This window comes from Meriones unguiculatus, chromosome 3 (assembly GCF_030254825.1).
Source record: "Meriones unguiculatus strain TT.TT164.6M chromosome 3, Bangor_MerUng_6.1, whole genome shotgun sequence".
Lineage (NCBI taxonomy): Eukaryota > Metazoa > Chordata > Mammalia > Rodentia > Muridae > Meriones > Meriones unguiculatus.
In genome coordinates, this window is record NC_083351.1 from 174,708,884 (window position 1) to 174,735,219 (window position 26,336).

Consider the following 26,336-nt stretch of genomic DNA (forward strand, 5'->3'; position numbering starts at 1 on the left):
AGCAAGTTGAAGTGCTACTTATTTCCAGTCCAGATCTTTATTTTACTCATCACTGATTTCTCAGAACAGATTCAGACTCTGAATTAATGGACTCTTTTAATCGGAGATAAGGACACCTTCAGCATCTTACACAAGAAAGCATTTGTAAACCACATTAACATATGAGATGATTATCTAAAAACTGGACAATATGGTTACTCTATATTTATTGCAATTTAAATTTCTTCAGCACATAGATTATTAAAACACTGCCTTTGTGAAGAGAAATCAGCTTTTAAACGGATGCGGCAACATAACAGCATGGGTAATGGCCCCCGCCGTGGCTTTCAGCTGTAGGTCTGTGTGAAACCATCTTCGCATTGCCTAGAATTAGCATAATAGTCCAAAGGTAGTGAATGACCTAAGTCTCTTGGCTAAGGTAACGGAGACTTGAAGCATCAATGGAAAATTATATAAAGTAGTTAGTGGGCTGATAACTCAAAAATAACAATTAACTCCACTAATATTTCTGAATCTGCACTTTGCTAAAAAAAAAAAATGCTCCAATAGATGGTATAAATGATAACATCAAAACACTTATCTTCAGGTTGCTGCCAGAATGATCAAGCCTAGGGTGTGTGATGTAGAAAAGGGAGCTCTGGGGTGAGAGGTCAGCAGGACAGAGTCACCTGAGGGCGAGGAATGGCTTCAGGGTGATAATGTGCCCACTAGGACCCATATTGTCCTCTCTTTGAACATTAAAAATCCTCATTTAAATATGGACAGGCAAGAGGATCACAGCAAGGAGCAGGGGCTACGGCTTGAGGAAAGTAAAAACAACCCGAACAAACGACAATCTAATGTGAAATGTTACCCATATTCTGCTTTTCCTTTTAAAAACCACATTTCATTTTTAGTGGATTTCCTTCATGCAGTGCCATTTCACTCAGTAGTGGGATATTCAAAGGACTAAAACAACTCTATGTGAGCCTAAAAACTTCTAAGGCAGAAATAAAAGCCATTTTCATTCCCCTTATATTTTATGGATTAAAACAGCTGGATCTAGAATATTTAATTATATCCATAAAAGCACCTCTCTAATTGCATCATACCTTTTCAAAGTTAATTGAGCACTTCCACACATTTCCCTTAAAACTTTATGAGACAGGACATTTCTTGGGTAGAGATTAGTGATGACAATTAAGTGAAGCTCTATCTGAATTCCATTCTTTCTCTAGCCTTAGTGAACTGAAGTCCATTTTTCACTATCTCTTATACCAACCACTTCCTAGCTTTTAAACTGGACTTTCAGTTAATAATCTTCATTGTACCAATCAGAATAAAAATGACCTGCTTAAACGTAATCCTCATTATTTCAGTCCCTGATTAAAATCACTGCAGTGTTGCAACAGAAGGGTGAAATAAAGAGATGCAGCCTTCATCACAGGTAATCCTTGAGAATGACCTAGAAATGCTTCCTGCCCTGGTCCTGAAGTATCCATCATATTTGTCACCTCCCCTGGCAGACTGCACCAAGTCAACATACAGCTCACAGGGTGGCCTGTGTGTCCTTCCTTCTAGAAGTCAGTTCTTCTACTGTCTTCCTTTGTCTTCCTTCTTGCTCACCATTTGGTAATGGCTAAGCAGTTTTCTCTCTCTTGAAAGCCCCACCCATCTGCTGAAGAATGGGCTCCATCTTCCCCCTGTCCCTTGTAGCATCTCTAATTCCCTTTCCATGGATGCTACCAAGATGGTTATAACTCCTCGTTTATGTAACTATATATAGTAGCTACATATACAGTAGTTATGTATATGTACTTTGCCGGAAGTTTCTTGTTTTGTTAACAGAAGTATCTGCCAGTATAGGTGGGGCATAATAAAAACATAACACAAACTTCATGGGATGAATTGAGTGCCTATGACCAATAGTTATCATGTGACCTGAGTCGAGATTTTCTCCTTGTTTGCCCTGAGTGGTTTCTATGAAATTTTGCCATCTTCCCGGCATTAGGAGCATGGCTTTCCACTCTGTATTTCTCCCACACCTAGATCACGTTGGATTGGGAAAGCTTGGATATGTGCAAGCACTTTTGAAATTAACTTTTGACAAACCACGTTTTTAGTTTAAACTCTAGCTAGGCCTTCCACCCGCAGGGAAGCTACCCATGACTTTAAAATGTTTCGTGGCGGGCTTTGTGTGGCTTCTAGCTGGAAACAAGTCTGATTTCTGATTGTGCAGCCACTGCAAAGCGCTGTGGCAAGCCTGCCTCAGCTAGAGGGGTGTGGCAAGCCTGCCTCAGCTAGAGGGGTGTGGCAAGCCTGCCTCAGCTAGAGGGGTGTGGCAAGCCTGCCTCAACTAGAGGGGTGTGGCAGATGCCGCACTGAGAAGAATGCAGTCCACCACAGGTGCCACAGAGCAAGACACCAAAGCAGTGGTCTGCAGAGCCCGGGCCACAGCACCTCACACCACAGGTAACACATTTTCCTACTGTGTGCCCCTGCCTTTTACAAAAGAAGTACGGTTTTCACAATGTATGTGAAGATAGAAATCGCACTTTCCTGGAATTAGGCACAAGGGCGTAATAGGGGGAAATATAGAGGAGGTGGGTAAAAAGGTATTTTTGTGGCCAACAAGCTCCATACCTTTTCTTAAGATACTGTGGGCTGATACTCCATAAAGGATCCTGAGAATCTCATATTAAGCCTGAAACAGGTTATGGAAGAGATTTTTTATCTTTCCTATGCCTGCCTTGCCATTAAAAAGGGAACATAATAATTTTATTATAGTGCACGCTCCGTGAAAGACCATCAAGTTTTAATAGACTTGTAAAAAGGAAGTATAACCTTTTCAATATTCTGCCTCCTCGTCGGATGAATCCATTCTACCCTCTCACTCCTAACAGATACCCCAGGGCCAAAGCTATAGTTCTCTGCACGGGAATGACATTCAACTTCAGCCTTTTCCCTGACTCTGCGTGTTAGCAGGATTTAGCACTCTAGCCTCGCTGTTGCTGAGTCTTCTCAAGCGCAATCCCTTTTACGGCCTTCTGACCTCACAGTTTTCATTTGATGCCTATTAGTCAACAAACATTCTCTTGGGTTTATAACCATCTGTTTTCACGTGATCACAAGTATTAATTTTCAGCATCACTGGAGTTTCTATTGTCCACTTCCTCCTAGACGATAATGTCTCATTTTATCTCTATCTCTTATCCTTAAGAGCATGGCCAGGTTGGTGGATTAACCCTGTGGCGTCTGCTGTCTAGCAAAACAAACTCAGCCTTGGAGCGTGTTTTTCTCATGCATTATTTCACCCTTCTGCTGCAACATTCAATATAGCCAATAGCTTAGAAAACAGAACCAAACAGAAATCATTGGGGGTGAATATGGCAAGGAAAGGTGGACCCTGCAAAGGACATAGGGCATTATGTAGGAGAATCAACATGGCTGCAAGATGCCAGGAAGGCTGTACCTGCGCCATCCATTGTAGAAGGTGACCATGAAGCCATGAACCAGCTGCCAACTTAACTCTCAGAAACTCTCCAGCAGTTCTGCTCTATTGACAGTGTGCTTTGCCTTACAGAAACTTCTCAGTTTCATGAGATCTCATTTATTAATTATTAATCTCAGAGCCTGTGCTGTTGGAGTTCTGTTCAGGAAGTTGTCTCCTGTGCCAATGAGTTCCATACTTTTCCCCACTTTGTCTTCTAATAGGTTTTGAGTCTCTAGTTTTGTTTCAAGGTCTTTGATCCACTTGAGTTTTGTTCAGGGTGATAAATACGGGCTTATTTGTATTTTTCTACATGCATACATCCAATAAGACCAGCACCATTTATAGAAGATGCTTTCATTTTTCCATTGTATGGTTTTGACTTCTTTGTTGAAAATCAAATGCCAGTAGGGTTTATTTCTGGGTCTTAAATTTGGTTCCACGGATCAGTCTGTTTGTTTCTTGGCCAATACCATGCACTTTTCATTACTATTGCTCTTTAGTATAGCTTGAAAACAAAATGGCAGCCTACAGACTGAGAAAAAAAAATCTTCACCAACCCTACATCAGACAAAGGGCTAATATCCAATATATACAAAGAACTTAAGATATTAAACATCAACAAATCAAATAATCCAATTTAGAAAAAGGGTACAGAGCTGAACCGAAAATTCACAAGAGAAGACTCTCAAATGTCTGAGAAGCACTGAAAAAAAATGCTCAATGTCTTTAGCCATCAGAGAAATGCAAATCAAAATGACTCTAAGATTCCATCTTATACCAAGCAGAATGGGTAAGATCAAAAACGCAAGTGACAACCCATGCTGGCAAAGATATGGAGCAAGGGGAACCCTCCTCCATTGCTGGTAGATGTGCAAATTTGAACAACCTCTCTGGAAATCAATCTGGAACTTTCTCAGAAAATTGGGACTAGTTCTACCTCAAGATCCAGCTATACCACTAGTGAGCATGTACCCAAACGATGCTCCACCATGCAACAAGGATATTTGTTCATAACAACTTTATTTTTAATAGCCAGAAACTAGAAACAACCTAGATATCCCTCAGCTGAAGAATGGATACAGAAATTGTGGTACATTTACACAATGGAATACTACTCAGCTATTAAAAACAAGGACATCATGAAATTTGCAGGCAAATGGATGGAACTAGAAAAGTTTATTCTAAATGAGGTAACCCAGAACCAGAAAGACACACATGGTATGTACTCATGGTATGTAAAAAAGGATATATAGTACAGGATAACCATGCTACAACCCATAGACCCAACAAAGCTAACTATCAAGGAAGGCCCAAGGGAGGGTGCTGGAATGTCACTCAGAAGGGTAAATAAAATAGACAGCAGAAGTGGATGAAAAGAGGGAACTGGGCAAGAGATGGAATGGGGAGGGAAACAAGAGTGAGGATCAGATGTGGAGAGAAAGGGGGTGGGAGGTGAGAGGGCTGGGAACAAAAAAAGGAAACTGAGGGGGGACACCTCTTTGTCAAACTGGAGGCCTGTGACAAGGTAGGCTCCCGGGAGGCTAAGGGCGCGATTCTAGTTGGGACCCCTAATGTGGGACGGCAGGACATGAAGACTGAAGTGACCACCTCCTAGGCAGGCAGGACTGGTGGAAGGAGAGGAACAACAACCCACCCACAAAACCTTTGATCTGAAACATACGCTGCCGACAAGAAGTGCATGATAAAGAGGGAACAGAGATTGAGGATATAAATAATTTTCCCAACCTGAGACCCACCCCATGGTACAGAGCCATTTCCAAGCATTATTAATGATACTCTGCTATGCTTACAGACAGGAGTTTAACTGGACTGTGGTCTGGGAGGCTCCAGCCAGCAAGGGATCAAGACAGATGCTGGGACTTGCAGCCAAGCATGGGGCCGAGTTCCAGGGATCCTGTGGAAGTGTTGGGGGGAATATGGAATGACATGGAGGGGATAGAAACCTCACAAGAAGATCAACAGAAATCAAACCTTGGGCAGAGTGCAGGGAATCATATGAAAGAAGGAGGAATTAGTATGACCTGGAGAGGACAGGAGCTCCACAAGGACCAAATATATCAGGGCACAGGGGTCTTTTATGAGGCTGTTTCTCCAACCAAGGACCATGTATGCATATAACCTAGAACCCCTGCTCGGATGTAGCCCATGGTAGTTCAGTATCCAAGTGGGTCCTAGTAAGGGGAACAGGGACTATTTCTGACATGAACTCAATGGCTGGCTCTTTGACCTCCTCTCCTCCCCACCCCACCCCCCTGCCGCCCTGGAGGGAGGAGCAGCCCTGCTAGGCTCCAGAGGAGGACTTTGCAGCCAGTCCTGAAGATACCTGATAAACCAGGGTCAGGTGAAAGGGGAGGAGGTTGTCCCCTATCAGTGGACTTGGAAAGGGGCAGGAAGGAGATGAGGGAGAGAGGGTGGGATTGGGAGGGAATGAGGGAGGTGGATACAGCTGGGATACAAAATAAATAAACTGTAACTAATATTAAAAAAATAAAAAAGAAAAAAGAAGAAGATCAACAGAGACAACTAACCCAGTCCCATGGGTGCTTACAAAGACTGAGACATCAACTAAGGAGCATGCATGATCTGGACCTAAGGCCCCCTCCACACATGCAACCAATGGGCAGCTTGGTCTTCATGTCAGTCACTTGGTGGGGGTGGGTACGCTGTTTCTAACATGGATTCTTGCCTGCTTTTGGATCACTCCTCCCTGGCAGCACTGCCTCGCCTGACTTCAGGGGATGAGGCTATGCTCAGTCCTGATGTGACTTGATGTACTAAGGAGGGTTGATACAAAGGAAGGGGGACTCCCATTTTCTGGGAGAAAAGGGAAAGGGGAAGGGGTAGGAAGGGGGTAGGTAGGGGTGACTGGGAGGATAGGAGGGAGGGGGAATCTTTGGGTTGTAAAGTAAAATAAATTGAAAAAAACATCATGCAAGAAAGAAAGAAAGAAAGAAAGAAAGAAAGAAAGAAAGAAAGAAAGAAAGAAAGAAAGAAAGAGAAAGAAAGAGAAAGTTCTCCAGCAAAAGAGCTAGCTACTTGAATAGTAGGCAATGGCTGTCCATTTCTATTTCTTAGAAAAAGACCATTTAAAAATTGTCTGGAGCCGTACACAGACACACACATGAGAGGGAGAGGGGGGCAGGAGTTGTAGAAAGCCACATTAGTGATAGCTGAAAGCACAGTGTCACATATGTAACAGTTACTCCCACACTTCATCCCCCTTCTTAAAATAGCGAGACCTTTACAAATGAAAGTGACCTTTAATACAGACATGTGTTTGTATCAGGAGAAAAAGCTAGTTTTACAGAAGCACACAACTGTCTTGATTATGCCAGGACTAATAGTTTCTCTATCGGTACATTATCAGCATTTTTGAAGCTCCTGAAATGAGCTTTCTCTACTGGATCAATGTTTTAATGCTTTCCAGAACTAAGCCTGGGGTCTGGGGCTGCATCTCAGTGGTAACGTGCCTCCCTGGCATAGGACAGACCCCACATTTGACCCTGGCATGTCAAAAATAAAACTCAATAAATAACAAGTAACAAGGTTTGGAGTAAAGTCACTCTAAAAATCTTGTGGCAAACATAAACTGTAAGCCCAGAAATCCATAGGTACGTGACCACGCCCATTTGACTTCAGGATGACTTTCAAAGCCCTTCAGTTCCCTGAACAGTAAAAAAGGTCAGTGCTGGACTGTGCACTTCTCTGAGCAGTGAGCTCTCCCCTACCTGTGTAGCATGGGCTTGACACTATTGGTGAGCATGGGATGCAGTATCATGGGATTACCATAGGACAAAATTGTGCACACAAGTATTTTTTAAGTGAAAGTTATCGTGTTTAAAATTTCATCATTCAGCATAACTGCATTGAATCTGAGAGAAGAGAGCCAAAGGAAATGCTTCAAAATGCAAAACTATTTAGGGTTTCTACAGATAAGCATTTGTCTTGGAAGAAAGCTAATGTGCCCTTTCAATGCTGTGCTTACAAATAATGCTTTGATGTGGGCCGATGGAAACCCTGACATAGACTCTTCGCATGTGCACTTTTGTGTACAATGCTTAGCATGTGCACCTTTGAATACAATCCAGGCGTGTCTCTGAGAATGAAACCCCTAGCCATGCCAGCTTTTGATCTGGTCTACAGATACCATATGTGCCAATAGATTGAAATCAGAGTGAATCATTCTCTTTAGCAGACATATTTTCTAAAATGAGGTATACTCAATGAAGGGCAAAGTACACATTCTTTTCACAAGTCATGGAGAGAAAGGAGTCCCTAAAAGCAGGTGGCTAAGTCCACCTACGACAAACATTGTGACAAGCCCCCGGCAACAGAGCACAGAGCATCAAAACAACCGGAATGTGATTCAAAGACATCTTCCCTCGAATAATCAGACCCCAGGAATACAGCATGTGGCAAAGTTATAGTTTCTCTAAAAGGCAATTAGTAAACTGCTCACATTTTGCTGCTAAAAGAATACATCAGCATGAACAGATGGAATTTAAAAAAAAAAAATCTGCAAACGGCAAATATTAGGAATCACAGACATTGATTTAACTTCTACCAAGTAAATGAGAGCTGCAAATGATGAAGTGCTCTTTCTATAATTAAACATGTGATTAAATTCACATTCACTGTGGCTCCTGTCCCTTCCCACTCAATTCTAAATGTGTATACATTCTAACTACTTAGGGTTCAGCTCCACACTGAAAGGGTCTTCCATGACAGATAGATGGCGCTGAACTAGTTCTCAAATTAATCCTGCCATGTCACTGCTCCAGGTTTTTCACAGCGCGGTATACTTCTGAGAAATCATATGATGTGGGCCTTGTGCTGGGACAGATGGAGGGAACAGCTGTGCGAGACGCAGGCAGTTTACAAGGCCCATGAGAACAGGACAAATAATACAAAAAGAATCCTTAGGAACATTTCGTCTGAAAATCAGAATTTAAGTGGCACAAAGAGGAGAGAAGAAAATAAAAAAGGTTTTGCCTTCCAGATCCCTGAGCAGTGCCTTTTCTATCTTCTAAAAAGAAGGTCCCCTGTGGCCAGCAAACACAGTGCAATACACACTTGGGAAACGGACCGATTTTCAAATTTATTGATCACAATGACGATAATGAACTATGTAGCTGAGCATTCAACTACTCCAGAAAGTTATTCTTTCCCTCAGTCTGAATGGGGTGTTTTGATCTACTTGTGAATACACGGGAGAGAATTTTAATCTAATTTTCAAAAAAATTGCAAAAAGAATCTGAGAAATCTTTCATAAACGGATTCTCTTCACAAACGCTCCAAGCAGGCTCTTATTCTTCAGAAATAAAATGCATTGATTGGTGAGCTTTGCTGCATGTGGCAGTGTATTTAGTTGAAAATATATAGGAAAAACCTTACTGTGGTTTTGCCAAACTTAGATTCAAAGCAATAAATATAATTCAAAGAGGCTGAAAAAGAACAAAAATTATGTTTATGCCTTTATAAGATTGGGTGCACACAAATAAGTAATTCCCTATGCTGGGTAGGCTTGTGCCAGCCTGACACAAACTAGAGTCATCCAAAAGGATGGAAACTCAAGGAAGAAGATGCTTTCATAAGCTCAGGCTGTAAGGCATTTTCCCAATTAGTGATTAACGGGGAAAGCCCCTGCCCATTGTGGGCGGTGCCATCCCTGGGTTGGTCAGCCTGGATTCTATAAGAAAGCAGGCTGAGCAAGCCAGTAAGCAGCACCCTCCATGGCCTCTGCATCAGCTCCTGCCTCCAGGTTTCTGCCCTGTTTGAGTTCCTGTCCCAGCTTCCTTCAAAGATGAACAGTGATATGGAAGTGTAAGCTATTGGAAGTGTAAGCTGAATAAACCCTTTCCTCCCCAAATTGCTTTTTGGTCATGGTGTTTTGTTGGAGCAATAGAAACCTTAACTAAAACAAATTGCTACCATTCGGGTATTGCTCTGACAGACCATGTTTTGGGAGGAATATGGAAGGACTTTGGAACTTTGGGCTAGAAAAGCCATTGAGTATTGAGAGTTCATTGGGCTGTTCTGTGGGAGCTTGGAAGATTAGAATGTGAGAGCTGCGCAGCGGACGGAGGCCTGGCTTGTGAAGGACCAGAGGGAAATTTAAAGACCCTGTCAGGACCATTGCAATTTTGAAGTGATAGTCTGTTACTCTGGTCAGCTGGACCTGAAGAGTCAGCCATAATTACCAAGATAGCAGCACCCCTAAAGCAAAACTGCCCTGTTAGTGGGACAATTGATGCTGGTTACCTGGAGCTAAGAAATTAGCAGTGATTGAGAGGAGACCAGCATCTCTGAGGTGAAATCCTCTGAGCAGTGCTTGCTGAAAGCACAGAGAACCTGTGTTTGATAGGTGACCATAGTTTTTCCTGGTGCTGGAAGCTATGTTTGGCACTATTCAAGAGTCACCCAGACGGTACTGCATGAAGGGGTCACAGAGAGCATCTGAGGCTTGGCACTCTGAGAGGCAGGAGAGGACACTGGGAAAGGTGCAGCTTCAGTGGCAGGTGAAGGCCCAGGACTGAAGAGTCATGCAAAGAAGTTGAGGCTTGCATCATGAAGAGACCCTGGAGAGGCTGTTAGTGAAAGCAAAACCCAGTTGTGGCAGAAGACCCTAGCATTTTGGAGCTGCCAGAACCATGGAATGACCAGCAAGAACAGCAGCAGCAGTAAAGTGGAGCCAGCCAGAGCCTAGAAGACAATCTGTGTGTGCTGCAGAGGGCAGATCTGGAGACATGACCCCAGCCCTGTGGAGGAGCCCAGAGAACATGAGTGAATCCCAAACAATTGGACACTGACTTATTTATACTGCTGGAGTTTGGTTTTGCTTGATTCAGATTGTGACCGTACCCTGGTTCTTCCCTCTTGAAGATGGTACTTATTTTAATTTTTATCTTAACAGGAGCCCATAGTTGAAAGACTTTGAACTTTTCAAAGAGATTTTGGATTTTTAGAAAGATTGGATATTCCAAAGAGACTGCAATTTAATGTGTTTGAATTTATTAAAAACTGTGGAACTTTCAAAGTTATTCATGTTTTTGATGTGCAGTCTTGGGGATGAATCAGAAAGGAAGGGTTCTGGCTTAATAGTGACGTGTTTGTGTCTCAAGCTGACAAAGGGTCAGTTGTGCTGGCTGAGGCTTGTGCCAACCTGACACACAAACTAGAAAGGAGGGGAACTCAATGAAAGAGAGGTCTCCATAAGACCCAGCTGTAGGGCATTTCCTTAATCAGTGATTAATGTGCGAGGCCCCGCCGATGGAGAGTAATACCATCCCTGGGCTGTGGCCCTGGGTTCTATAAGAAAGCAGGCTGAGCAAGCCATGGGAAGCAAGCCAGTAAGCCGAACCCCGCCATGGCCTCTGCATCAGCTCCTGCCTCCAGGCTCCTGCCCAGCTTGAGTTCCTGTTCTGCATTCTTTGGGTGATGAACAGTGATGTAAAAGAGTAAGCTGAATAAGCCCTTTCCTCCTTGCATATTGGTCATGATGAAACCCTAAGGTCATACTCAGAGAGAGGCGCTGGGCAGTCCTCTGGTGAAATAAGAAAAGACATTTTCTACCAACATAAACAGAAGTTAGTTTTCTTTTTTTGTTAGTAAAATGGGGATTTTTTTCCCTTTAATAAAAGCTGTGAAAAGTTTCCAGACGACCCTCAAAGAGCCAAAGCCCCGTGGTTCATGTTTACTGCATAGTTGATCGGTGTCGGAGAGTGGCTAGTAAACCATGATACACTGCAGGTGGAATTGCTTTCTTCTTGGGCTCACAGAGGAGATACAAATGAGATTTACCACAGTTTTAAGAGTGAGCTTGCATTCTGAGGCAGAGATCATCAAACAGGATTGGTGGTTTACTGAATTTCAGGTGGACTAATCATTCAGAAACCATCTTCAGGACTTGCTTTCAGCTTTTGATATTGCTCACCAGTGGAAATTCCAATTACACAGTCTTCAATTCCTCCCTCCCAGCGGGAGAGGTGCTTTCTATACGAAGAGCTGTTTGCATTTATAACTCATTTAAATCATCTCTTCCCAGATACTTAATGTTTAACACCCAGTGCTAAGCTCAGACTCACTAGTTTAATGTAAAGATCATAAAATACTTGAAGAAAGCTTATGTATATTTCATTCAGCAGCTTATCTCCAAGACTTGAACAACTACGGATGAGTTCCCTGAATATTTAATGCACAGACTCCCTTTTCTTATGGCTCAGATTTTCCTGCGCGGCCCCTAAGTTTATGCACATTGATTCCAACAGGGTATGCTGAAGATATTTATTATTGTATATATCTCAAAGACTGTTGTTTACAATGTTGTTGTAGGAACTTGTTATGGACTCAAGGGAATTCAGTAGATGACAGTAAGTTAGGCCACAGTGAGTAAATGGAGAAGCCATACATAAATTAACTCATTCATCACGTAGTTTTAATACTGCAAGAAACACGATCTTCATAATAAAATCACGCTAGCTTTTCCTGTGAAAGTATAGCAGAGGGGATTAAGAGTAAGCAAAATGATGAATGAGAATAATTTCCTACCACGATCTCAGTGACTTAAACTTTGTTTGAAGCAACAGTGCATGTTGTTAAATATAGGCAAGTCTTAAAGCTCTGCATCCTGTCCTTGGCAGCCCAACCTCGGGACTGCTTGATTATTTCGCAGTTATGTGTGCATTTCAGTTACCAAAATCTTATCACATTGCTGTTTTCTATCTGGAGCCAAATAGCTGTTTAAGAGTCACAGCTGGAGACAGATGATCACATCCTGCTTGTTACAGTGACTGGCATACAGCAAACGGAGGGGCAGAGGATTTTCACTGCAGTGTACATGATTGACATTTGTGAGGAACAAGTAATCACAGGCCCTTCTCTCATCCAGGAATCAAGTAATAAGCACCTATGACAGAGAAGCCACATCTCTAAGACTGTCTTCAGCAGGTATTAGTTAATAACAAGCAGTGATAGCGGGGAACTTGTTTGATCCGACAAAGGGTGGAATGTTGAAATCAACTTAAAAATTCATTGATGTTTTTGTAACGTTCTGCTATAGATTCTAAGTAACTGTCTCTTTTATAGGCAGCATAATTACAAGTGAATTACAAATGCAGACTTTATGACTCCAATTAAACTATCCATTAAAAACAAATTGAGCACACGAAAGCAGATATAAGGAAGAATAAACGTGCCACAGCTTTAGAACTCTCAAAGTGAATGATCAGCAATGTCAGATAATTTACACTGTGCTAACATTTTTACAAAGATGCCCAAAACATTTTTCTTAAATTTCATTAGAAAAAAATTCATACTACCTAATTTTAAATACATTTATTCATATATTTATTTCTCCTCTTTACTTCATTCAACTCTAATAATATCTTTAAAACTTCTTACGAAGTATTTAAAGACTGGGAAGGAGCCTATGTTTGAGTCTTGATGATATTAGACTAGTTTTAAGAACATTAGAAACAAAACATGCTTCATTGGAAGTACTGTATTTTGCAAAAATCAAACTAAGCTAGTAAGATAAATGTGAATCAAACTGAGACGCCAGCATCATGCCAGAACTGCTCAGGTGAACACAATTCAGGAGAACATCATACAAGATGGTGAAGGCCCCTTCCCGCAGCTTGAGGAGTTTCAGGGCTAGCGCTTCCTGGGAGCTTATACATGTGCTGCTCACAGAAGGAAGGAAGAAGTGAGAAACACAAATTGGGTAGGGCTGAACTAAGCTCCCACAGACAGAGAGAGCAGAGACCTACGCAAGGCAAGTCTGTCTTCCAGGAAGAGTGTCTTATGGTCCCGAGAAGGTGAAAAGCAGAGTATTAAATGATTCAGAGTAAATTCAGCTACAAAGGTGGAGTATTACATCAACGACATAAGTTAGCACCAGTGTTCAAATGCTTTAAGAACATGTTGTCATTTTCAGGAAATGACAGTATTGCTAACAGACACGCTAACAAATGGCACAGAAAAAAGTTCTCATCAGGAGATGCCCAGAGCCCCACCCAGGCAGCCGCTATGCGACAACTTCCCACGGAGAAACAGAGGTAAAGATATAAAAATGAGTCTCAGCATCTGCTTCGGTACCCTGCTGGGTAGAGTCTTTATCCAAACAGATGCTGAGACTCCTAGCCAAACTTTGGGCAGAGTGCAGGGAATCTTAAGGGAGAGATAGAAAGACCTGAGGGGACAGGAGCTCCACAAGGAGAGCAACAGAACCAAAAAAATCTGGGCCCAGGAGTCTTTTCTGAGACTGATACTCCAACCAAGGACCATGCATGGAGATAACCTAGAATCCCTGCACACGTGTAGCCCATGGCAGCTCAGTTACCAAGTGGGTTCCTTATTAAGGGGAACAGGAGTTGTCTCTGACATGAACTCAGTGGTTGGCTCTTTGATCACCTCTCCCTGAGCTGGGAGCAGCCCTATTAGGCCACAGAGGAAGACAATGTAGCCAGTCCTGATGAGACCTGATAGGCTAGGGTCAGAAGAAAGGGGAGGAGGACCTCCCCTATCAGGGGACTGGGGGAGGGGCATGGGAGGAGAAGAGGGAGGGAGGGTGAGATTAGGAAGGAAAAAGGGAGGGGGCTACAGCTGGGATACAAAGTGAATAAATTGTAATAAAAAAATAAAGATATAAGAATGAACACACAGAGAAGGTTAGTGGTTAGGTAACAATATTTTTAAAATGAAGAGTTAAGCTTCTAAGACTAGCAAACCTTTTATAGTAGGTCTGACACCAGAGACATACCACCATGTGTTATTTAGAATCAACTTAAAAAAATAAGGGCCCGACTTGCAAAGCCACCAGCATCCTGGGACGAGCTTCCTGACTGAAACCATCTTAGGTACCAAATGGTGTCAAATGTTGGTGAGCGGTAGAGGAAACAGAAGCCAGCTAGCATCCCCACCACTGAGCTTTCTCCCATGAAGTCTGCCTCGGGAGAGAGGCTGACTGTTAAACACTGCAGGAAATCTAAGTGTGAACTGAAAGACACAACATCTGAACCCATCCCACTCACGCAGGTCCTAGAGAGAAATGAACTTAAAAGGCACGTGGAGGAAAATGAGCGCCAGGGGATCCGGTGTGCCTGTGATGTGGGGCTAGAGGGGGCCCGTGTGGGCTCCTCCGGTGTGAGCGGCACTGTGTTTCGCCACCGGCTCTGGGTGGCTGGTGGCCCATGTCTTACCGCCTCCACTTCGGCGGGGTCGTACCAAACGTTGATGTAGGGATGCTGCAGCGCGTCATCCACCGATATCCTCTTCGCCGGGTCAATCACTAACATCTTTGACAACAAATCCCTGGCTTGGCTGGCTGAAATGACAAATGAGAGCAGCGACTCCTGAGATGCGTATTTTGGCAAGGGAGTTTACTGCCTGGAGAACAGGCTAAGAAAAACCCCTGTCCTAACCACGGGGAAACCTCTTGACGTGCTGTAAAAAGAAACGCAGCTCTAACTTTTTTAGCCTAAGGTACCATTTCGAGAGCTCCTTGAGGGCTGTCTGTCGTGAATATTTGAGTCTAATCATTCGCTCAGAATTATAAATAGCATTTGTTAGCCATGAAGCTTGAACAAGTGCAGGAACTTTCGGGGGTAATCTGTAAGGATGATGGCTGGATCCGGGGCATGGTAAGTACACAATCTGTGGCACGTCTGCAGACATGCCCAGGTCAGACACAGGGTGTGAGAAATCAATCAGTGAGCTCTCACGTTCTCATACACAAAGCAGAATCAACAGAATCCCAGTAAGGTTCAGAATGACTTGCAAACCAATGTGGTCCAGGTTTCATAGCTGTGTAAATACAAGCTGAAGAATGACATCAACTTGGTTGTAGCGTTCTGTGTTCGTGAGGGATTGAAGTGGGTAGAGTCACGATTTGGTGGCATTAGGTGACTGGCAGCTAAAGGCACTCCCATCCCGTGGCTGACATCGATGAAAGTCTCCACACAATGAATGTGCGAAGTGGTGTGCTCAAGTGTATGGTCGGGGCAGGGCTAGTTACACAACATGTGACAACCAGCAAGCCTATTTGGTCAATAGCACTGTTTACTGACGTCACATCAGTTTCTGTGTTCGAACCTGTTCACAAGCACGTGTGCATGTGTGGTTCATTGTCTCACCAATGTGTGCAGGCACACTTGTGTGTAGTGTGTGTGTGTGTGTGTGTGTGTGTATGTGTGTGAGAATACATTGTTAGGCTGGTCTGGCTGCCTGCCTGCAGCCTGTCAGCACTGGGGTGAAATGCACACGCTCACCCTCATCTTTGTTACACGGCTCCTGGGAATGGCTTCACCTCCTGAGTTAGCCCTGAAGTCACCTTAACCTTTAGTTCCTTGAGCATGTGATGTTTTACAAGGAGTGCTTCCTTAGCAGGGGTGAGTAATAGCTTAAACCAATGTCATTACTCAAATCATCTGAAAGTTTTAGCAGTAGAAATACTCAGGGTGTTCCAAATATACAGCAAAACTTCTGCTTTGAGAGAGTAAGACTTCAGCTGGCTTGGCAATTTGAAATAGTTCTAATTAATGGCTTCCGAGTAGCTGACGTCAGACATCAGGACCAAATATGCTAATGTTCTTGATAATGTAGGAATTTGAGGCCTGTCTATATATTCACAAATTACAGGCCACGGTGTGGTGTGTCTTATTCTTTAAAGACATCATATGCATTTCATAATGCATTCACATGCCCATTTGTAGTATGACCAAATCTTTATGGGGAAAAGCGCTTACACGGAGATGTATTTCCTCATTAAAGCATCTTTTAATACAGACATCAATCGTTATTGAATGTTGAGATTAAGGCAACTGGGCTAATGGAAACAATTTAGCAATAGCATAAGAAAAAAAATAGAAAAGTTAGGAAACCCCACCATTTTCATAAACCAGAGGCCGCCATTGTGTTTATGGGTGACTTGTTTTCTCCCACTGTCCAGGTTTGGATATGATTCAACTGTCTGACCGTGAAACATTTTCACTTAGTTAAAATGTAGGAAACTATTATCATCTATGAAGCGTTTTCACCATTTTCATATGGTTTAGGATATTTCATATTATTTATAAAAGATCATTCGTTAAAGGATTTTTTAATCTGTTGGCCATTTTTCTCTGATAAATACAATTTCTTAATTGATTATCTTTCTTTCCAAATAAAACTTTGAAGCCCACAAGAATGACAAAAGTGCACAAAGACTTACAAATTATTTCAAATTGTAAGATGTTTTATGATCAATGGTCTAACAGCCTACTGTAGCTGCTTGTTTATTTCTTTTGTTAAAAGGTCGTTTTCATCTGCAGCTGATTTTACCCTCAGATTCATGCACCACAAACTCTGCTCTCAAGGCCATCTGTGTTTCTCTTCTTAGAAAGGGCATAGGATGGAATGGCTTTTTGCTGAGAAGAAGTGAAATTTTCCAACAGCAAATCATTTACCAGAGCCTCATCAGAACCATATGTAGTACACAAAGAGAGGATTTGAGCACCGTAACTTCCACTTTCAGACACACATGCTGCTTTCCTAGAGTCAGAACAAATTTTCCAATCACAAATATGATTGTTTGCATATTGTGATACTTCATGAGTATGCCTGCCTTATTTAGAATCACAAATATGTTGAATAACTAATAATTTCAAAAATAATATAAACTCGATTATAATCAAACTCTAGAAGGTTGGATTTATATCACAAAGTATGCTGTTGTTCATAGTTTGCCTGCAAGCATTTTCACTGCCATTAAATAAGTGGCTCAGTGAGGGCCACTGTCTCCATGGTGTTACAATACCAGTGTGCCTTCATAGTAACCGATGACTTTTGTCTACTGTGATGGTTTGAATAAGAACGTTCCCCATAGGCCCATATATTAGAATACTTAGTCATCAGGAAGTGGCACTCCTTGAGAAGGATTAGGAGGTGTGGCCTGTTGGAGCAGGTGTGACACTGGGGATGGACTTTAAGGTTTCAAAAGCCCAGCCAGGCCTAGTGGCCTTTTCTCTTCCTGCTGCCTGCAGATCCACATGTAGAACTTTCAGCTTCTCCAGCACCATGTCTGCCTGTGTACCCCATGATGGTAATAGACTGAACCTCTGAACGGTAAGCGAGCCAAATTGAATGTTTTCTTTTTAAGAGTTGCCATGGGCGTGGGGTCCCTCCGCCCCAATAGGACACTGACGAAGACACCTAGTGTTGTGATTAGAATTATGAATGCATTCGTGCTAAGGTATCCTTAGCCTCTCCCTCTCCGTATAGTCAGTGCTGACAGCTTTGGGGATGTCACTCAGAGACTATGTAGCAGCAGTCTTGTACCTCTGTAATGTAAGATGGAAGCCACAGAAATGACGTGGACTATCTTAAATCCCTTATGAATAAATTTGGAGGTGATGGCTAGATTAAAAAAAAAAAAACAACCCAAAGCACCACATTTTAATCTCTCTGTCCCACTGAGGTTTACCTTGATTATTCCAGTTGAGCCTGTAGATAATTACTGTCCTACAAATGTGGGAGACACCCCACTGGCATGCACTGTACCTTGTTTCCTTTATAAGAAATATTTTAATACAAAGTCTTATTATGCTCAACAGGTGTTGAACAGATGCAGTTGAAAGTGCTTAACAGAATTAAATCTCACTCAAATCCTTTACCATCATTTTAAAAAAAATCAGTAAAGTTAGCTGGTTGTCCAGCTATGATGGCACAGAGGCAGGGTCTGAATCCAGGCTGAAGGGACCGGATCTGAATAAAAAGAAAATGCATAGGTACCATCTAACTTAGTACTCTATAATTGAGAAATGATGGTTAGACACTCCATAAAATATAAAGAACTGAAACTCCTGTGTCCACAAGACATTACAAATGAAAATATATGTTGAAAATGTTTTCTAGGAACTAAAAAGCATCAAAGAAATGTTTTCAAAGTGCAGTACGCTGATCTTTTAATTTTACATTTCAAAAAATGATTTCAAACCCAGGCATGGTGGTGCACACTTTTAATTCCAGCTCTCAGAGAGGCAGAAGCAGGTGGATCTCTGAATCCAAGGCCAGCCTGGCCTACAAAGCGAGTCCAATGCTTCATAGAGAAACTCTGACTCAAAAAACAAAATGATGTCAAGATTATAAGTAACCCTGATCAAAGAGTTAACCAAAAAAGACTATTGCCAGAAACACGCCTTGAGTCAGCCCAAGCCCAGGGAAGGCCTCCCAACCATGAGCCTTTTCACCAAGCTCACTACAGAGGCTGCAGGTTGTGCCCAGAACTCACCTTTAAGTTTATTGTGCTCAGAGTCGGCGGGGAAGAGGGAATCTGGAAAGAGCTTGGGGAAGGTGAGTCCCGCGTACTTGGGTCGATTCTCCACATAGTTTCTGACTGTGGGCTGCAGTTTCTTCATGAATTCTGGACACGGAGTTCCTAGCTGCTCTATGACTTTGTTCCACTGGTCAATATCTGGGAAGGAAATAGTTAAGGGAAAAAGAGGTGCAGACCAGGGACCCTGACCTTTCACTCCCCCCCCCCGGGAGGGGCTAAGTCCCATCTGCACAGAGGCTACTGTACAAACCAACACAGGACCACACGGTGAAATCAAAGCTGACATCCAGGTACCCTCTTGGAATTTCAAGCCAAGTTTTGGAACTTGTGTGCTATTAGAGAACTACTATTCTGTAGCAAAACCGGAAATATGAAGTAGTTCTTGCTTTATGAAAATAAAAGTATCATTCAAATATAACAGAACAGATTAACACCTATATAATCATGTGGTTTGGGGTAAAATATGCAAGAATAAATCACAAAAAATTCCCTCTTGTTCTCAAAGATTAAAAGAAAAGATTCAAATAATGTAAGGTAGATACCTTACTGAAACAAAATTCTATTACAATCGTTAATTTTAGAATAGCAAGCACATAAACATTTTAAATAATTTTTACTTATATTTTTCCTAAATAGCCATTAATGGGTTTTGCTGTTGTTGTTGTTGCTTTTCTAAAAAAATGGGAAAATTTCATTGGCACTTAATGTTTTCCACTTATAAAGCATCACATTTAGGGTCATCACAGTGGCTTAAATTGGCTGTTCCCTTTTTAGCTGAGAAACAAACACTGTATATATCTATGGAACACACTGTAAAGTTTTGATATGCATATACCTTTGTAAACTGCTCAAGTTTCCGTCTTATCAAAAAATGTATTATGCATTTGTGACATATTTTTTTCTGGAAGGCTGTTGGAAACATGTAAGACTTTTATGTCACCCGTAGTCAATCTGTCTACCATCATCACTGTCTGTACTCGCTGTATCTGTCATAGTCACTCTCGACCATAGCCACTCTGTCTACTGCAGTCACTGTCTTTAGTCACTTTGTCTATCACAGCCACTCTCTCCCCAGTCACTCCATCTATCACAGCCACTCTGTCTCCCTGTAACGTAGCAGGGAACAGTTTCCCATCCCCCCTCCCTTCCCCTCCCAGCCTCATGTACCTAATTCAGATGTTCTCTTTTTATTTCTCATTAATATTTGATATGTCATGGCCTTGAGAATGATAAACAATGCAGGCTCTGAAGGATCAGCTAAAAGCAGCTGATTTCAAATAGGCCCGAGCCTTGCAGATCTGCATTTATCCCAACATCCACAAGCAGAGACTTCTCCTGCCCACTCTGCTCTTCTGCAGCCCTGTCCCGCACTGTCAATCCCTTCCTGCCAAAGTAACACAAAGCGGTTCAAAGAACCTTAACATAATGCTAACCAATTAAGGTTTGTAAAGTCCTTACTCCTAGCTATTCAAGAGTTGAGGCACAAAAGGCTGGCTGTCCTGACAAAAGACAAAAGAAGCCATATTTAACATAAATATGAGCTGCAAATGATAGACGGGCAATCAAGCAAAGATAAAAGCAAGTTAATTTGTGAATCTCTACCTCCCCTATAACCTGGATGAGTAAAACTTAGTTATTATAATAAAAATGCAAATTTCCATGGACTATCAGGAAATGAAATGCAGGTGGAAAAACTGGAGACGCATTCTCTGACATGACAACAGCAAGAATAAAACCAAGTACATACATCAGTGAAACTTCACTGGCATCATCTGAGAGTTTAAAACTGAACCAGTATTGTTAGAGATAAAAAAATTAAGTCACTATATAAGATTGGTTAGTCACTCTGATGCAAAATCTTTTGTTAAGTCTGTAGCTATAGATACAATATAAGTACCACGTAGATAGATAGATCCATAGATACAGCGAGCTAGAGAGATGACAGATGATAGATAGATAGATAGATAGATAGATAGATAATAGATAGATAGATAGATAGATATAGAGAGCTAGAGAGATGACAGATGATAGATAGATAGATAGATATAGAGAGCTAGAGAGATGACAGATGATAGATAGATAGATAGATAGATAGATAGATAGATAGATAGATAGATATAGAGAGCTAGAGAGATGACAGATGATAGATAGATAGATAGATATAGAGAGCTAGAGAGATGACAGATGATAGATAGATAGATAGATAGATATAGAGAGCTAGAGAGATGACAGATGATAGATAGATAGATAGATAGATAGATAGATATAGAGAGCTAGAGAGATGACAGATGATAGATAGATAGATAGATAGATAGATAGATATAGAGAGCTAGAGAGATGACAGATGAGATAGATAGATAGATAGATAGATAGATAGATAGATAGATAGATAGATAGATATAGATAGAGGTAGAGAGATAGAGAGATGGATGGTAGATACATAGAGATGACAGATAATAGAGAGATAGATGATAGATATATAGATAGATACATAGAGATAGAGAGAGATAGAGATAACAGATAGTAGATAGATAGATGATATATGGATAGTTGATACATAAAGAAATAGATAGGTGATAGACACATATATATAGATGGATGCATATAGACACATGCATAGATAGATGGATGAAAGAGACATACTCTGAGCATACTCTACACAGATGGATGGATAGATTAGATAGATAGATGAGAGACAGAACTCGGCACTTCAAACAATTCCTGGCTTAAGCAAAGCTCGGTTGTCTTAAGTTAAAGCTCAGTTGTCACTGCAACCATGAAAAGAGGCCCTCTCTCTAATGCAACTGGATTACCACGCCCACTAAGCCGTCTTGTACTCACTACTCAAACTTGCTCTGAGTTCTAAATGGTAAGAGCTGATATCATGTTTTAAAGAGGCAAAGAAGTTTCTAGATTTTCTACAAAGACCCCATTTAAAAAGTCTGGCAAAATATCAACCCATTATTTTATTCTAATTGTATTCAACTTGAGTCATCAACGTATTTAATAAAATTCTTCAACATAGAATTACGTCTTTTTGTTTGTTTTTCTCTTTCCAGGATTTGTTTTTTTTTTTTTGTTTTTGTTTTTGTTTTGTTTAGTTTTTGTAGCATCAGATTTGGCCCTGAGCCCCCTGACTTCCTGCCTGCCTCCTCCTGGTAAATGCTGGGATTATAAAATTGGGTGGCCACACCCTACTTTCACGAATGGCTCCCAGTAAAGCAAACCTAAAGCAATTCTATGGTATCTTTTGTAAAAACTCTAAGGAGAGTAGCATATTGTGGAATCTGAAGCACAATGCGAGTTTCTAAAAGCAAAAGCCCTTTGCTACCTGAGCATGCTTTTAAATGAATCGTCATTCTGGACTCTAGAAACATTTGAACAAGTAAAACTAATGTCAGTGAGGTTGCTAAGCATTCTTGTAGCAAATACTGCATACAACCCTCTTTAAGAGACTGTTCAAGTCCTTTCTTCCTATAAGTGTCTGCATGTCTAGGTAGTAAGGATTTGTTTCCCTTCTGTTCTGTCAGTATTTGTGAAGAAAACAACCAATCTGCAGCTGGTGTGGTAGAAGGACTTGCCTCACTTTAGTCTAAAGTTCATGATGCGATTTTCCCTCAGAGAACAGTGTGCCTGTGTCTTTCAGGTCAACACATCTCCACTAAAAATCATTGTCATACATACTTTAAAGATCAAATAAGGTGAGACTAAAGAAAAACAGTCAGATTTTCACCATGATTTGTACCTTCAAACATGTAAGAATTTACTGGTATTTGCTGGACACTGACATTATATAATGCATCCTTCAAAAGTGAAATGCTGAAGTTGTTTTATGAAGGCAGTTAATACAGTTAGAGCATTTTCATGCTGTGTAGAAAAAAGAAGTGAATACTATGGGTTAGTCCTACACATTCTAAACATACTCATAAACAGATGTACTTTTGCATTTCAGATTTATGATTTCAGAAAGTGTCACCCTGAGATAAATTATCAAAGGCCTTGAATACTAATGGGAAGATGACACTTAATAAAAATTATGGCAGCAAATTTCCTCATCTAATTCTTAGTTCACTGAAAATTAAATAGAGTGGCATTGCGAATCTCTTGCTCTTGGGAGTAGATGAGATAATTTGCAAAGATTGATCATTGCTAAGGACTTCCGTGAGTGTTACCATCCTAGGAGAACAGAGCACAGGACAGGGAGGAAGGGTAAGCTGCTGGAGCCACAGGCCAGAAGCGTTTCTGTTTGGATGAGAACTCAGACCTAACCACTGCTCTTGCCTTTAGGGTCCCTGATTGGAGAACCTTCACAGACATTTTCTCTGATGAATGTACTGATGGAAAACAGTTTGTTCCTGGATACCTGGGGTGTAATCGTGAATAAAATCTATGCTCTGATGTTTCAACATTCAGAGCACTCTAGGAATTGCATCCTGCCACGCAGTTCGAATTACTGTTTCGTTTTGCTTCTTGTTCAGTATTCGGTGTGGAAATGTCACAGCCTCCATCTGCAACTTCAGGAGTATCATCAACATTCCCTTCTCAATTCTTGGCTCGGTCCCTAAAGATGGCTTTGCTGCCTGCAATATCTATACTGAATGATTCTGGAAGATGCCATTTTATCTCCAACTAGCCACTATGTAGGCAGTGTTGGGTATAGCTCTGTTTCTTTATTTTAGCTCTGTAGGAAAGAATGCAAATTGGTTTACAAGGAGAGTAAAATTAGGACACAGAGCACATGGTCTGTGTACTCGGTATCATGGTGTAAAATCATATACACAAATTCAAATATTCATAACGTAGAAAACTTACAAAATACAGGCCTCCCTCCCTACCACCCCCACATGTACTGCCTAACTGTACTCTAGATACTGAGGTCTGCAGTGGTTGTCATGGAAAAACACCAATGACAATTGCTACCCAGGCCATCCCTGCGCTGCATTTTGACAAATACTGATCTAGACTATACCAACAGGCTCTAGCAAATCACTAAACCCAGATGTAAGAAGGCTTCATGTGCTTCCATTCTGATGCCACAGGCCATAACAGGTTCAGATTCTTGAAGAGATCTCTCCATACCTCGTGGCCATGGCACACTTATGCCTTTGGAAACTCAGAAATGTTATGTAAGTATGTTCTTGTTTTCATCCAAGTGTGGGATTTTAGTCAGGCTATAGTTTGTCCACACCTGTTAATTGTCTCGTGTGGGGCGTAGCTTTTGGCCTTTCACATGCTGAGACATGGGGAGGGTCTCGTCTAGGACTCTGAGAGTATTAGTAGGAGAGCCAAGAAAGAAAGGTGGTGGCGTGTGGTGTTGGCATGGAGCAGTGTGGAGACTGTGTGGCTGTTTGTAGCAGACAGATGGAGAGACCCCTTTGGAGCACAGCGGCCTAGAGGAGACAGCTAGCTGCGTGTGCAGTTGGTGGAGATTGGTACAGAGCCCTGAATGACCCCCTTGACCTTAATCAGCCAGGAGAAGTAAAGGGACCCTCTCTCCCCACTAACCTTCTCTCTTTCTTACTTAGGGTCTGGAGATTGGAAAAGAGGCTGAGGCCTAAACACCCCAAATTAGGAAGAGTTTTAAAAATACTTAACTGGCCAGTTCCCTGGGAGTCTGTCAGGGAAAGGAGTCCTAGCCTTTCTCTCACAGTCACTGCGTTATAAGCTGGGACATGGCGGAGACTGCTGAGCTGCTGTGGAGAACAGACTGTGAGCCAAAGGAGGGACGAGACTGCGCTGTGCTGTCTGTGGGGGTCAGCTAAGGACAGCACAGAAGCCTCTCCCAAAGCTGCAGCGACTCTGGCTTATTTCAATAATTACGTCTCTCCATCCTAAAATTTGGTCCTAAAAGCACTTTCCCATTTGAGGATGTTTGCATGATCAAGGCAGAAACACACACGCTTAGGGGAGTTCTGTGTATCGTTTGTTGTCTGAGTTGTTTTATTCCTTTAAAAACAGTTCAGCTCGGAGCTGGGGCTGCGGCTCAGGGGTAAATTATCTGCCTGGTGTGCACAGAGCAATGTGCTAGATCCTCACCATGGGGGGGGGGGGAGAACAAAGTTTTCAGTTGTAATTATTTTTCAGTTGGGAATGTTCTTTTTGCTTCAGAAACATCCCTCGCTTTCTGGTAGCATAAAACATGAAGACATGTTTGCAATGCAATTCGCTCACAGTGCTCCGTAAGGAGTGAACAGAGGTGGGTGTATGACAAGCCAGGACATAAAATCTTGAACCTGACCCAGTCACTTGGCGAGGCTGGACCTCCAGAACCTGCTGCTGGACACTAGTGATGTGATTTTCACTATAGCTGGTTTTTCTTGTAAACCTAATTATGACTGCACTATTGCTTGACGAAGCAGAAGTATACCAGGATTATGTTTTCCAACATGTGTACATGTGTATGTTGCAGAAGCCACATTTTTTAAGCAATTGGAAGTTGACTTGCAGGACACCTCATCTGCAGAGGCTCTTTCGGAGGCAGTCTTAACTTCCCACTGCAGTAGTGTCTCTCTGGGTAAATGTCTCCTTCCCCCAGGTAGAGCGAGTGCTCTGGCTTTAGAAACAGGGGTCTGTCTTAGCTGAGTGTGATTACAGTTTGAAAGTGAAAAGAGAACCTAGACTTCCTGCTCAGATATAACCAATTGGCAGCTCAATCTCCATGTGGGTCCCTGAGTAAGGAGAGCAGGGGCTGCCTGTGTCATGAACTCAGTTGTCTGCTCTTTGATCACTTGCCCCTAGTGATGCTGTCTTGCCTGGACACAGAGGAAGAGGATCCAGGTAGTCCTGATGAGACCTGATAGGCTAGGGTAATATAGAAGGGGAGGAGAACCTCCCCTATCAAAGGACTAGGGGAAGGGGATAAGGGGGAAGGAGAATGCAACTGGGAGGAGATGAGGGAGGGGGCTACAATTGGGATATATAATGAATAAATTGTGGGAAAAAAGAAAGTGAAAAAGGGATTGACATGTGTCTTTTAGTGGCGAGAAGGCTCAACGTGACGGTGAGTAGTATCACTAAGGCTGGCTTTTTATAAGATGAGGGACAGGACACTGCGCTCCACCCTGGGTCGTATCTCTGGAAGGCCTCAGTGATTTCTTGATGTAAGTCTACATACACCGGGTTGTTAAGAGGGGACGATTAAATTTATAAGAAGTCAGGAGAACAGGGCTGGGGGAGGAGCTCCAGGGAGAATGCTTGCCTGGCAAGTACAGCCCTGGGTTCAATACCCAGCAACATATGAAGCAGGTGGTGTGGGTCATAGATGTGACCTGAGCCCTTGGTACATGGAAGCAGGAGGATCAGGTGTTTATTCCTTTGGGGTTTGGAATGCATAGTGAGTTCATGGCTAGCCTGGGCTACACGAAGTCCTTGCCAGGAGAAGCATTGGCAAAGTTTTTGATGTTTAAACTTAAGGGGAAAGCAATCCCTGACTTCCAGCCCCCACACCAATTGGTTATCAAATATCAAATGTTTAGCCCTAAAAACGTACATACAAGTAATATGATACAGACACCTGCAGGTTGCATGTATGTA

At 42.1% G+C, this 26,336-nt stretch overlaps 1 protein-coding gene across 6 annotated transcripts in view; it reads right to left on the minus strand.

The window, feature by feature from the left end:
* The window catches only part of Mapk10 (mitogen-activated protein kinase 10), a 270,735-nt gene that overhangs the window by 28,972 nt on the left and 215,427 nt on the right, over positions 1–26,336 (minus strand). For all 6 annotated transcript variants that reach the window (XM_060381043.1, XM_060381047.1, XM_060381042.1 and 3 more), the window contains 2 exons: positions 18,759–18,941; positions 14,692–14,816 (listed from right to left, as the gene is read on the minus strand). In XM_060381043.1, the coding sequence (XP_060237026.1) occupies positions 14,692–14,816; positions 18,759–18,941 (308 nt within the window). The remainder of the gene's footprint in view (positions 1–14,691; positions 14,817–18,758; positions 18,942–26,336) is intronic.